Genomic DNA, 14,172 nt, shown 5'->3' on the forward strand with positions numbered 1-14,172 from the left:
TCAAAGAAGTAATAAATGCCTAGACCAGGTCTTCTGAATCCTAAGCTGGAATAGAATCCTTTCCATACACTGGCCCTGCCTACAACAAAATAAGAAATACAAGGGCAGTATACCCAACTCTTCATAAAACAAAATCCCATCGACCGAAAAAACTTTCCTTCACCCTGAGATCATGCCCTTCTGCCTACCTGCACAACGATGTATCAACTTAAGAACAACCTCTTTTATTCACACAGGTTGGAGAAAGTTAGAGAAAGTAATTTTTTTTCCATCTCCTTTACAAATAAATGCTTTTTAGGGTTTTCAAACTTTATGAGGTGGAATAACATCTTCTGCACAAATCTGTAATAATCCAAGACCCATTCATTGGCATACAGCATTAGGGCAATGCAAGAATACACTTAAATTATACACGTCTCTCACATTCCCTCATTTTTCAGGGTAATTCAGGGCATCTTTCATAAAAAATAAAATTAAATTTAAAAAGCTTGAAAGAAAAAAAAGGAGAAAAATTCTGAAGAATCCACTGTTCTAATCATTCTAATTGCTCTTTTTAAAACTCAGATAGAGTGTTTATTCAATCTAAAACTGAGTCCCCCAGACCAAGCGCAATATTCTGGGTAGTGTTTTATCAGCACTATGTAAAGAATAGTTAGTATTACCTTACCAATCAGCCCCTAACCATGCAGCCTGTGACTGCTAATGTGCCTTCACACATCTAGAGCGTGTGGAGCACAGGGCACACAGAAATAAGGAAGAACGATATATCAGAGTAGGGACTGTGTCTCATTCATCTTCTTTTCCCAGATTTTAGCTCAATGCCTAAACATAGCAGGAATACAGTCAATACTGAAACGATCTCAACATGTGCAAGAACTGCATTGACACTTTAATTGGGGACTAAGCCTTATACCCTGAAATTAGATGACGGGCTGCAAGTCACACAAAGTATAATTTATAGAGAAGAGGCAGGAAATAGGGTACTTGATTCACAATCCCTTTTTTCTAATCAGCAGCCCGTACGCTGTAATAGCTAATGCAAAGGCAGGTTAAGTCCAGAAAACTCACAAAAATGGTACAATGATTCTTCTCTGTGCTAAACAAACAATGGGCTCCAAGAACACTGGGCTAAGTGGTGTCACGTAAATCCATCTCATCTGGAGGCAATCCAAGTAGAGGAGAAAAAAGACACTAACAATCTCAAACTAGACAGACTGTGGTTTGATTTTCATACAAAGAAGATATGAGTTTGGTTACCATAAAGTTTCCTGTTTGTATCCCGTTGGGTTTAGCTGACCATTTCAAAGAAAATATTATTGTTCTACAGCTGAAAGATTCCAGATTTGAAAACCACTCACATTTGAATATGGGCCCGTTCAACTGAATCCAAGGACACAGTCTTAAAACCAACTCGGTTTCAAGTTAAGTAATTTACTCTTTCTCTTCAAGTATGATAATACATTTAACAACGATAAGTAAAAATAACGTCTCAAGTTAAAGACAAATGCATACAAGACAACTGCGCACTCACTTAATATTGTTTTAATCAGCCACTTAAAGGCTGACCGTGACCACCTTAAAAGTTTATTTGGCCACCAGCAATTTTCTGCTTTAGTTTGTAAAAGTTCAAGATTCCGTTTGCCCAAGAAAATTCACCTCTCTCATTTATATGCACACACAAAATATATACAATATATATACACTAAAAACATATAAGGAGAATCAAAGAAAATGATCCTTTATTTACACACAAACCCAATTTAAATGCTCATAATATCTTACTTCACTGAGAAAACACACTAGAAATTTATTGCAACAAAATACTATGTGTTAACAACATTGCCAAAAATAAGTTTAATGATTATAATTCAAAACATTGTAAATACTCCAATACATTTTCTTTCCTTACCCAATTGCACCTGAGTTATAGCAGACACAGAAAACAAATGATTATCTATGGACCAAATATTCATGTGTAGAAAATGAATTGTAACAACCACAGCTGAAGATTTACGCTAATGTATCTAAAACAAAATGGCTTAATCAGTTCAAAATGCATCATAATTTGAGGGAGGGGAGATTTCCTTCCACCACTGAACCAGCCATTTTGTGTTATCTAATTTGTCAATTTGCTCCCTAAATGTAGTGATTTAGTGATGACAAAAGAAATAGAGAAACAAATGAAAATTGCTTAATTACAGTTTGCAGATGTTCCCTCAAAGAGAAAGAATAGGTTAATGCTGCTGGTGCTGTTTCTTCCATGGGGCTCTGCTACAAATGAGTTCCCTTTATTCAACACTTTCTTCCTCCTTGAGGGTTCTATGTGATGCTTGGTACTATGTTTTTCTGTTTTGTTTTGTTCATGCCCAGCATGGACCCCAATGCGGGGCTGGAACTCATGACCCTGAGATCCAAGACCTGAGCTGAGATCAAGAGTCCCACGCTTAACTGATTGAGCTACCCGGGTGCCCCGCTCACCACCGCCCCCCCCCGCTCGGTACTATGTTTTGATAAAGAGGTCACATACATATAACTACTGATATAAAACTAATATAAGTCAATATAAAATCATGAACTTTTTTTTTTTTTTAATTTTTTTTTTTAACGTTTATTTCTTTTTTGGGACAGAGAGAGACAGAGCATGAACGGGGGAGGGGCAGAGAGAGAGGCAGACACAGAATCTGAAACAGGCTCCAGGCTCTGACCCATCAGCCCAGAGCCTGACGCGGGGCTCGAACTCACGGACCGCGAGATCGTGACCTGAGGTGAAGTCGGATGCTTAACCGACTGAGCCACCCAGGCGCCCCAAATCATGAACTTTTTTAAAAAATTCTTTCAGCAATACCAAAAAGCAAACAAACAAAAAAAATCAATAAAAATCTTCAAAAATAACACCGCTTACTTATTCTCTCTCTGGGGATGCCAGACTAATTAGCAGGGATTTTTAATTGCCTAGTGGCTTTTATTAGCAAGTCCTCATACTATGCTTCCTACAACTTCCTCTTGAGGTTAACATCCCAGTGGCCTATGTCTTAGGTCAAGGCAAGTTTACTGCTATTTGCTGTGCTGTTTTCCATCGTGCACTTCACTGTTAAACTCCCATTTGCAAAAGCGCCTCCCAAGCTGCCTTTTTTTTTCTCACGTGGCTAACAGAAAAAAAGGAGAAACAGAAAGACACTGCAAATGGCCTGTGAACTAAAAACACCACTCAATATTCAGTAGGGAATTAAGTGACTGATAACAACAGCGCAGAAAATGTGGCGAACGTGCCACCTGGAAGCGTGAAGCTGGGCGGTTCGTTTCCAACTTCCTCCGCTGTCTGCGGGTTGCAGGGGTATCAAAACAATGTTAAGCCCGCCGGTCTCTGTCTAATACTCGACAGGAAACAACTGCAAAAGGCTACACAGCAGGGATTATTTTTTGTTGTTGTGTTTTCTTTCATGAGAGAAAGCTGTTTTCATGCTCCGCTGAAATTCCTTTCCTGCTCTGAAGTGGGTAAGAGTGCCAGCTGCTTTCTCTATTTTTCTCTGTGGTATTTTTCTATCGCAGATTTTAAATTCATTCTTCAGACTAGGAAGAGACTCTTTGGAACCCTATGGAAGTTGAAAGATGCGTTTCTAGCGTTCAAATTCAAAACAGCTTTGGGGACCAAAATGATGTGTCAACTTTGGAAACGTGTTGTTTTACGCGCTGTCACCACTTTCCTCTTTAATTACAGTTTTTAGAAGTTGTCAAGTATGAGTAGTGATATTCCTTTGGCTGAACTGACAGCTCAGAACTCATCAGTCCAGAAGCGTAAAGCAAATCCCAGCCCAAGATTCTAAGCTCTTGACAGAGCAGACGCCCAATAAGGAAAGAAACAAAAGCCTCCTGAAATGAGACTTGTGTGCCTTCAAACCAGTCACTCGGCCTCCGTGGGCCTCAGCCTCTCCAGGCAAGACACTTGTGACTCATCTTTGACGCTTCTCCCTAATCCTCTGGCACTCACCTTGTGCCAGGTGCTGTCAGGGTCTCATTATAGGCTTCCCCGCTTTCCGTATCCCCCTCCACTGCCCTCCTCCGTACCTCCAAAGAAGTATTTCTGCTCAGGGTCCTTGCTGGTCTCCCTGACTCCAATTGTTTCTCTCCTTCTTTGCTTCTGCCTTTCAAAATCGCTTGCAATGTCTGTCTCTCTGTCTCTGTTTCTGTCTCTCTCCCTGTGTATGTGTGTGTGTCTATGTGTGTGTGAATTCTACTATGGCTCCCAGTTAGCTAGTATACTGAATCCAAACAGGGGGCATCTGACATGGTCTTCTTCATGGGCTTCTTCTTCTTCTTGTACCCGTCCATTAAATGTGGATGTTCTTTGGATCTCAGAGGCCCTCCTGTTTGGCATTCTACATTCTTTTTTTTTTTTTTCATCTATTCAACAAATATTTGTTTTCAAGTAGGCTTCACACCCAGTGCAGAGCCCAAGGCAAGGCTTGAACTCATGACCCTAAGATCAAGACCTGAACTGAGATCAAGAGTCAGACACATAACTGACTGAGCCACCACCCAGGTGGCCCTCAACAAATATTATTAAGCATCTATTTATTCTATATTGCCAGGCATTGCTTCAGGCACTAGAATAACATCGGTGAACAAAATCCAGCCTTCATGAAGCTTACACTCTAAAGAACATTGAAATAATTATCTTTTGAGGAAGTGCAACTATTCCCGTGGTCCACAGTATCTGCATGCCAGTGACTCCCAGATCTTGAGAAGAACTGCCCGATGCTACGAGGAAGACAGAAAAAGCAAAGTGGGTTGATTATGGGCTTTGGAGCTACACTGACTCGGTCCATAATCTAATTCCACCAATAACTAGCTACATAACCTTGGAAAGTCTGTTAGGGATGCCATAACAAAATATCACAGACTGGGTGGCTTAACGCAAATATATTTTCTCACAATTCAGGAGACTAGAAGTCCAAGATCAAGGTGTTAGCAAGGTTCGGTTTCTCCTGAGCCTATCTCCTTGGCTTGCAGAAGGCCACCTTCTTGCTGAGTCCTCCTGGGGCCTTTCTCTGTGTGTGCACATCCCTGAGGTGTCTCTCTCCTAAGGACCACATCATATTGGGTTAGGACTCCACCCTTAGCCTCAATCTCCTCGTTATAGACCCTATCTCTAAATACACTCACGTTGGTGGTTCAGTTTTCATTGTATAAATTTTGGCGGGACACAGTTCAGTCCACAATAATAAGGTGTTTATTAACCTTAAGTCTTCATGTCCTCACCTGTTTAAAAGTTGGCAATCGTAAAAATCAAAACATAAGAAAAAATTCACTAGGCTATTGTAAGAAATGAGATGACCCAGGTAAAGTGCTTAGCACAATATCTAGTGCCTACTAAATGCTAGCTGCTTATCAATAATAATATTAGACTAGTTTTCCTACAATCTCACCTTCCCAGATGTTTCTGTGGGAGTATAGTGATACAGAGGAGGGTCAGATGGCTGGAGTCTGAACCCCTGACTGGTCCTCAGGCAAGGTGTTAATTTACAATGGCTTTCAGTTCTCTGAGCTATAAAAAGGGTAAGTAATGGCTCTTCTTTGCATCATTGTCACAATTAAAGTTACTCAAGACAAATGCTTAGTGAATACATCAGTGAATTAAGCTAAAATTAAGAGCACTGGAATGTCTCTTCTAACATTATAGTTTAAACAGAAACAAGGGGATGCCTGGCTGGCTCAGTCATAAGAGCATGTGACTCTAGATCTTGGGATCGTGAGTTTGAGTCCCACGTTGGCTATAAAGATTACTTAAATAAGTATTGTTTAAAAAATCTAAATACCTTAAAAAAGGTATTTAGATAGTCCTGCCTTTTAAGGGACTGCATTATCAGAATTGTAGTCTAAACCAGAGGTTCTCAAAACTAGTGGTACAGCTGAATTAGTGAAAAGCGTTATGAATGTAAAAATTCCTGGACCCTTCACTATAGAGCCTCTAATTTAATAAGCCCAGAAAGCATCTGGAAATCTTTATTCTTTTTTTTTTTAAAGCTTATTTATTTATTTATTTATTTATTTATTTATTTATTTATTTATTTTGTGAGAGAGAGTGTGTGAGTGGAGTAGGGGCAGAGAGAGATGGAGAGAATCCCAAGCAGGCTCTGGGCTGCCAGCACAGAGCCCGACGTGGGGCTTGATTTGTGAGATCATGACCTGAGCCAAAATGAAGAGTCGGATACTTAACTGACTGAGTGACCCAGGTGGTCCTGGAAATCTTTATGCTTATACAAGTTTGACATTATAAAAGTTTTTCTGATATTTAGCCAAGTTTGAGAACTACTGATCTAGAGCAGTGATGCTCAGTAGAAATATAATGTAAGCCACATACGTGGTTTTAAATTTTCAAGCAACCACATTTTTTAAAGTTTTAGAAAGTGAATTTAATTTTAATAACATATCTTATTTAAGTCAATTTTCTAAAATATTGTCATTTTAAATGCAGTTAAAATGAAAATATTACTGAGATATTTTATATTCTATTTTTATACAAATTCTTCAAAAACCTTGCATATTTTGCATTTATAGCTTATCTCAATTCAGATGAAGAAAAATTTTTTTAACTTTTTAAAAAATTTTTCAATGTTTATTTAGTTTTGAGAGACAGAGACAGACAGAGCATGAGCAGGGGAGGGGCAGAGAGGAAGGGAGACACAGAATCTGAAGCAGGCTCCAGGCTCTAACCTGTCAGCACAGAGCCCGATGTGGGCCTCGAACTCACAAACCAAGAGATCATGACCTGAGCCAAAGTCGAACACTCAACCGACTGAGTCACCCAGGTGCCCCCAGGTGAAAATTTTTCATCAGAAATACTTGATCTGTGTTTATAGTAGTTCCCCGCTTTTCCATGAAGAATTTGTTCCAAGACCCCCAATGGATGCCTGAAACCCCAATCAGCACCAAACCCTATATAAACTGTTTTTTCCAGTACATACATACCTATGGTAAACTTTGATTTATAAATTAGGTACAGTAAGAGATTAACAACAACAATAATAAAGTAGAATAATTACAACAATAACTATAATAAAAGTTAGTGTGAATGGTCGGTCACTCTCTCTTTAAAATATCTTACTGTAACATATTCACTTCTTCTTGTGATGATGAGACAATAAAATGCCTATCTGATAAGATGAAATGATGTGAATGAGGCAGGCACTATGATGTAGTATTAGGCTACTATGACCTTCTGACGATAATTCAGAAGGAGGACCATCTTCTTGCAGATCCTGGTTGACCACAGGTAATTGAAACCACAGAAGGGGACTCCTCAATATTTCATAAAATTTACATTTGAAAAAATTAATTCACATACCCAAGTTGTCCTAAACATATTTAAAAGTTTTCCAATAACTGAGCTGAATATGAGCATTTTTATTTAAACTTAAACTAATTAAAATTAAGTGAAATTTAAAACTCAAGTGGGCAGCACTAGCCACATTTCAAGTGTTCAACCACCATCTGTGTCTCTCGTGCTGGACACTGCAGGCCGAATGATCACAAATCATGGTAACTGTACATTCCTGAAATTTGTAATGGTGATAGAGCACTGGCACAGCTCCTTAAAGAACTAAATGTGAATAAAGTGAAAAATATAGAATAAGCTCTCTTATGATTATATAAGATTACTAAAATCTAAAAAAACTTGAAACCTATTCAGAGGTTTTGAAACTCTTAAGAGTTTGGAACAAAGGCCAGAACACCACCAGCTTATAAAGCCACATGCATGGCCATTTGTACTGAATGTTCTACCTCGGGGGGAATTTAATTCAAATATTAACAAGTATGAAGGGAGAAGGGCGGTTGAGTTGATGGGCGTTTTTTCAAAGATATATTGAAAGAATAATAAAATGCTGAAAGCACAAAGTATTATTAGTAAAATGAGAGTAGCATAAGGAAAACCAGAAACTAAATTACACATCAAAATCAGAAATAAAATCTTTGATCTAGACATAAGAAAACAAGCTAAAGTAGATAAATATAGCAGTGAATAGAAAGCTGTTATGTGGTAATCCTAAAAACTGGTAAAATCACTTGGGAACTGGATCCTATGTGTTTTAAGATTGAAAGGAGAGAATGAAAACCAAAGACTTATTTAAGAGTTAATCATAAAATCACAGTATAGGGGTGCCTGGGTGGCTAGTCAGTTAAGTGTCCAACTTCGACTAAGGTCATGATCTTGCGGTTCATGAGTTCGAGCCCCACATCAGGGTCTGTGCTGACAGCTCAGAGTCTGGAGCCTGCTTCAGATTCTTTGACTCCCTCTCTCTCTGCCCCTCCCCCACTCACGCTCTGTCTCTGTCTCTCAAAAAATAATGTTAAAAAAATTGTTTTAATAAAATCACAGTGTATTCATTTCAACTTCCAAACTATTTTAAGTTAAACAGTTGGTAAAGTACATAACTTTAATGAAAACTAATCATGCAGCCTAAAGAACAAAACCAGAACAATGACGGGGTATATGTATGATAGAGAGAGTTTGAGAACTGGATGTAACCACTATAACCCTCCCCCCACCAAAGTTACTACCATATGTAACAAAATGGAGTTGAAAAGACTGAATGTCAATTTCTAAGTCGCTGGCTTCCTACATATATAATTTCTGTGTGACCGCAATATGAGTAGTAACTAACACTTTAAAAAATGGGAGTGCACAAAAACAGACGCTCAGATCAATGGAACAGAATAGAGAACCCAGAAATGGACCCACAAACATATGGCCAATCAATCTTTGACAAAGCAGGAAAGAATATCCAATGGAATAAAGACAGTCTCTTCAGCACGTGGTGCTGGGAAAACTGGACAGCGACATGCAGAACAATGAACCTGGACCACTTTCTTACACCATACACAGAAATAAACTCAAAATGGATGAAAGACCTAAAAGTAAAACAGGAAGCCATCAAAATCCTCGAGGAGAAAGCAGGCAAAAAACCTCTCTGATCTTGGCCGCAGCAACTTCTTACTCAACACGTCTCCAGAGGCAAGGGAAACAAAAGCAAAAATGAACTACTGGGACCTCATCAAAATAAAAATCTTCTGCACAGCAAAGGAAACAAGCAGCAAAACTAAAAGGCAACCGACAGAATGGGAGAAGATATTTGCAAATGACATATCAGATAAAGGGTTAGTATCCAAAATCTATAAAGAACTTATCAAACTCAACACCCAAAAAACAAATAATCCAGTGAAGAAAGGGGCAAAAGACATGAATAGACACTTCTCCAAAGAAGACATCCAGATGGCCAACCAACACATGAAAAAATGCTCAACATCACTCATCATCAGGGAAATACAAATCAAAACCATGAGATACCGCCTCACACCTGTCAGAATGGCTAATATTAACAACTTGGGCAACAACATATGTTGGTGAGGATGTGGAGAAAGATCTCTTGCACTGCTGGTGGGAATGCAAGCTGGTGCAGCCACTCTGGAAAACAGTATGGAGGTTCCTCAAAAAATTAAAAATAGAACTACCCTATGACGCAGCAACTGCATTACTAGGCACTTATCCAAGGGATACAGGTGTGCTGTTTCAAAGGGGTACATGCACCCCAATGTTTATAGCAGCACTATCAACAATAGCCAAAGTATGGAAGAAGCCCAAATGTCCATCAATGGATGAATGGATAAAGATGATGTGGTGTATATACAATGGAGTATTACTCAGCAATCAAAAAGAATGAAATCTTGCCATTTGCAACTATGTAGATGGAACTGGAAGGTATTATGCTAAGTGAAATTAGTCAGTCAGAGAAAGACAAATATCATATGACTTCACTCAAACAAGGACTTTAAGAGACAAAACAGATGAACATAAGGGAAGGGAAACAAAAATAATATAAAAACGGGGAAGGGGACAAAACAGAAGAGACTCATAAATACAGAGAACAAACAGAGGGTTACGGGAGGGGGTGTGGGAGGGGGGATGGGCTAAATGGGTAAGGGGCATTAAGGAATCTACTCCTGAAATCATTGTTGCACTATATGCTAACTAATTTGGATGTAAATTTTAAAAAAATAAAATTAAAAAAAAAAAAAGGGAGCAAATGCCTCCCCTATCAGCTCGTGTGGTGATTGATCTTGGTGTGGAAGGAAATTAGAAACAACTCTTACCCTCACTAAGATGAGGCTACATCTCTACCTTAAAAACCTATTATTTAAAAAATATATATATTAGTACCAACACAAAGGGAAATATGATCCAAAGGACAACCAACAATGGAGGCATTTTTAACATCGTTCAATTTGGCTCTTATCTGTCAAAACCTTCTGCACTGAACCACTGGTTCAGTGGTTACTACAGGCTCACCATGGACATTGTCGCCAATGAGTAGATTTTACTGCCCTCCCCACCCAGGCAGGGGCTGGATGGCCTTCCTGTGAGCTCTCACGGAACTCCCTGCTTTTCTCTATTATGGTATTTATCATACAATAGTGTAATTTTTTTGTTTACTTATGTACCTCTCATCCTGGACTATGTATGCTTGAAAACACAAAGTATATCTTAATTTATTTTGGGATCCTTAGCACCTAAAACAATACCTAGACCATTAGGAGGTACAGAATTAATGAATGAATAAATGAATAAATGCATTAGCAGAAAATCAAATATAAGTTTTCACATCTATGTTTTCCTAACCTAAGCAAATGATAGAAATATGACAGACAAGAAGGAAAAGGCGCTTTTTTCCTTTATATGGATAAAAGAATTACATTCACAAAGAAATTGAGATGCCAAGGATTGAAACTTAGCCTCTTATCTTTACCCTCAATAATATCAACAATATAATAAACATCTCACCAATAATGAATAAAACCAAAGTCTGCACACTGATTTTCTAATACAAATCTCACAACTTTGTCTTACTCTCTTGAACTGATGATACTATTGAGAATTCAATTACAACTGTCTGTTTGAAACACATAATTAATGTGTCTCTATAAACATTTTGATAGAACATTGTATTTATTATCAAGTATGTACCATAGTTAAAAAAAAAAAAAAAACAGAGTTGCTTTAAAAAACAAAAAAAAACCCTTGCAAAATAGGATCAACATCAATGTATTGCAGTGAGACTTTTGCTACAATATTCACAGTTTCCAATGATTTTCCAACAGTCTGAAACAGTGATATGAATTTCTTTCAATCAGGCTATAGTTTAATCTTTTTCCAGGGAAATATTTTTAATAGGATTACTGACCCTTTTAACAGTCTTAGAAAGAAAATGAATCTTATAAGTATTCTGGCATATAACTATTATAAAAATAAATAGAACAGTCAATCAGAGGAAATTGTAATAGACTTGAGAAACCAAACTTACTCAAGAAATGTACATGAGCCTGTGTGGTGATTACCACTTTCACAGAGAGAAGATTCTACACACCAGCAAAACAAGCGAGCACACCAAGACAAATGAAGGGCTGGAAAGAACGGGAAAACTTTGAACAAACAGCTTTCATCTCTTCCTTAAAACAAAACTAACCACATTCAGTTCAATCAATTCTGCGGACTCCTAGGCCTGTCCCTGAGTACTATTTGGTTTTTCAGAAGGTACTTAAATGTTTCGGGGGCGGGGAAGGGAAGGATGCTTACTGATTTAAGACACATTTTTGCACTCACAATTCTTTGTGCTTTAAGAGGAATTTTTTCAGGTCATTAGTTTATAATGTGAACTGGTGCCTAGGGATATTTTGAAAGGGAAAAAAAAAAAGAGTGCTTGGAGATGCAGTTAATGTAACTTGCATCATCATTTATTTCAGCTCATTTTGGGGCACAAAACTGAACTCAGAATGAAGTCACCACATCTGCAACAGTTTCTTTCTCAGCATGCAATGATCTTACAGAAATCTGAAAACACAATATGCCCCTTACCCTCAAAACAAAAAACATCATAACCACTTTAAAACATTCAGGTCCTTGCAAGAAGTTCTTACTTTTCCAGAGTATGAAAATAAAGTCAGCTTTGCAACTTCCAAAATAATTTGGATTATCAAAATGCCATTGGTGGGGCGCCTGGGTGGCTCAGGCAGTTAAGTATTCGACTCTTGATTTTGGCTCAGGTCATGATCTCACCGTTGTGGGATCGAGGCCCTCGTTGGGCTCTACACTGAGCACGGAGCCTGTTTAAGATTCTCTCTCTCTCCAGCCTTCTCCCCCCACCCCACTCCACCCCCACTTGCATACACACTCTTTCCAAAAAAAAACCAAAAAAACAAACCACCACACATAAAATGCAATTGTCATACAAAATATATTAATTCTGCTAGTTTTGCCCTTGTTTCCACACCCCACCCCAACCATTCCTACTGCTTTGTTAGGTACAGAAAGGATGGAACTAAATCATTAGGCTCTGAGAAAGCAAACATCTTCCCAAACCCAAGTTTATAGACCAAAAGATGATTTGGCCTTAAGCAAGATTAATTTGATCGACATATCATGTCAAAACAGATCGTTCACAGCCTCAAAGTAAACAAGATATTTCCTAATTTCTCCATTAAGTGTAAATAAACACATCGCCCACAGTTTTCAAGCGTAAACAAAACAAATATCAATATTCCAACTATCTTGCACAAAGTAACCAGTTAGAATCACTTTTCCTTTTCTTCATTATAAATACCCTTCTTTTACATTTGTTAAGGGCACATGAATCATGACTTAAAATCATGAAGTATCTTGAAAGTGTGATCACCCCGGAGATTATGAAACTCCCTATTCTCAATCAGGTACGCATTAGAATAACCAGGGGAATTTTTACAAAATACCAATTCCTGGGCCCCAGCTAAGATTTAGAGTGGGCCCTGGTATCACCATGCTCTAAAAAACCCCTCAGGTGAGTCCGATGTGCAGCAAGGGGGAGAACCAATTGTCTCACAAATGTGGATCAGGGACCCAGAAAGGACCAAAGTTGAGACCGAGCCAATGGCAGGCCATCTGAGGCAGAACCCAGAACAAAGACTACAAACTCAAATGCCTACAGGAGCCACTTCGGTGAATGAAGCAGGCAACGCATACACACTTCTTCACAACGTGCGAATGCCAGAGAGTGTGACAAACGGGGCGCTCACAGGGCAAGGGCTCCCCAGCTCTAGCTGATCTTGCTATCAGGGAAATCAGAGGTAACAGGTCTTCCCTCTTAATCAAAGAAGACCATAAATAAAGATTTTTTATGTAACATTTCCCAACTTTTAAAGGTTGACTCAATCGAAAAAACACAACACCACTGTATGAGGCGAGCAAGACACATAACGAAACACACAACATGGGCTTGGACTTTAGGCTTCGGTTTATCACTTCCAGTCTGGAGGGGTGTTTCCATTCTCCAGTGACCACAGCATCCCAGTGACATCCCAGTGACAACAACCAACAATGCCTAGCATTGAGTATTTCTTGTGTTAGCCACTCTGCTCAGGGTTTTACTTGGAGTCTCTCAATTAACCTTCGTAAACCTTTAAGGCACCATTATTACCCACCCCCCTTACTCAACCACATCTCCCAAGGTCACATACCTAGAAAGTGGCAATGCCAGGACCCAAAGGGATACAGTGTAACTCCATAGCCTATATTATGCTATATTTCTTAAACATTTTAAACATGCTTTTAAAAACCTCTACTCTTTGCGCTTATATCTCTTCAAAAGCAAATGAATTATATGAAATGATTTCTCGGGTCCCTTTTAGTTCTCAAATTTGATGGCTCTGACTCCATAATACAACTCTTGGTTGTAGAAAAATGTTGGAATTTGCATGCATCAGTCTCAAATCCCTGATATGCATTAGCTGATCAAAGGAAAGGAATGAATGAATGCTTATTAAATAGTCTTTTTGAAAAAACAGCAAAGACATAAAATTATAATAAAATTCTTTATCTCTACTGCTCTAGAGAGTTGACTTCCCCATTTTACCTTTTGAAAGATGAGGAAAAGTGCTCAGAAATTCTTCATATGTTTGTTCATGACAATTAACAAACTTATCCAAGACTTCTTCAGTTAATCGATCTTCATCCATGATCTCCAATTCTGATATTCGGGCAGGCATTCCTATTCACGAGGCCACTTTATCTATGGGACAAAGAAAAGCATGAGCTAGAGAGAGTTGGGGTACCAGCCTCTCTTGAAAATGTTGTAGAAATTTGCAGAA

At 38.6% G+C, this 14,172-nt stretch overlaps 1 protein-coding gene across 8 annotated transcripts in view; it reads right to left on the reverse strand.

Moving 5' to 3' along the window:
* The window catches only part of IFTAP (intraflagellar transport associated protein), a 66,121-nt gene that overhangs the window by 34,718 nt on the left and 17,231 nt on the right, over window positions 1-14,172 (reverse strand). For all 8 annotated transcript variants that reach the window (XR_007461450.1, XM_049647932.1, XM_049647912.1 and 5 more), the window contains one exon: window positions 13,938-14,093. Coding sequence is in view for 7 of the 8 variants with exons in the window: in XM_049647932.1 (XP_049503889.1) it covers window positions 13,938-14,070 (133 nt within the window). In the remaining variant the exon portion in view is untranslated. The remainder of the gene's footprint in view (window positions 1-13,937; window positions 14,094-14,172) is intronic.

This window comes from Panthera uncia, chromosome D1, assembly GCF_023721935.1.
Source record: "Panthera uncia isolate 11264 chromosome D1, Puncia_PCG_1.0, whole genome shotgun sequence".
Lineage (NCBI taxonomy): Eukaryota > Metazoa > Chordata > Mammalia > Carnivora > Felidae > Panthera > Panthera uncia.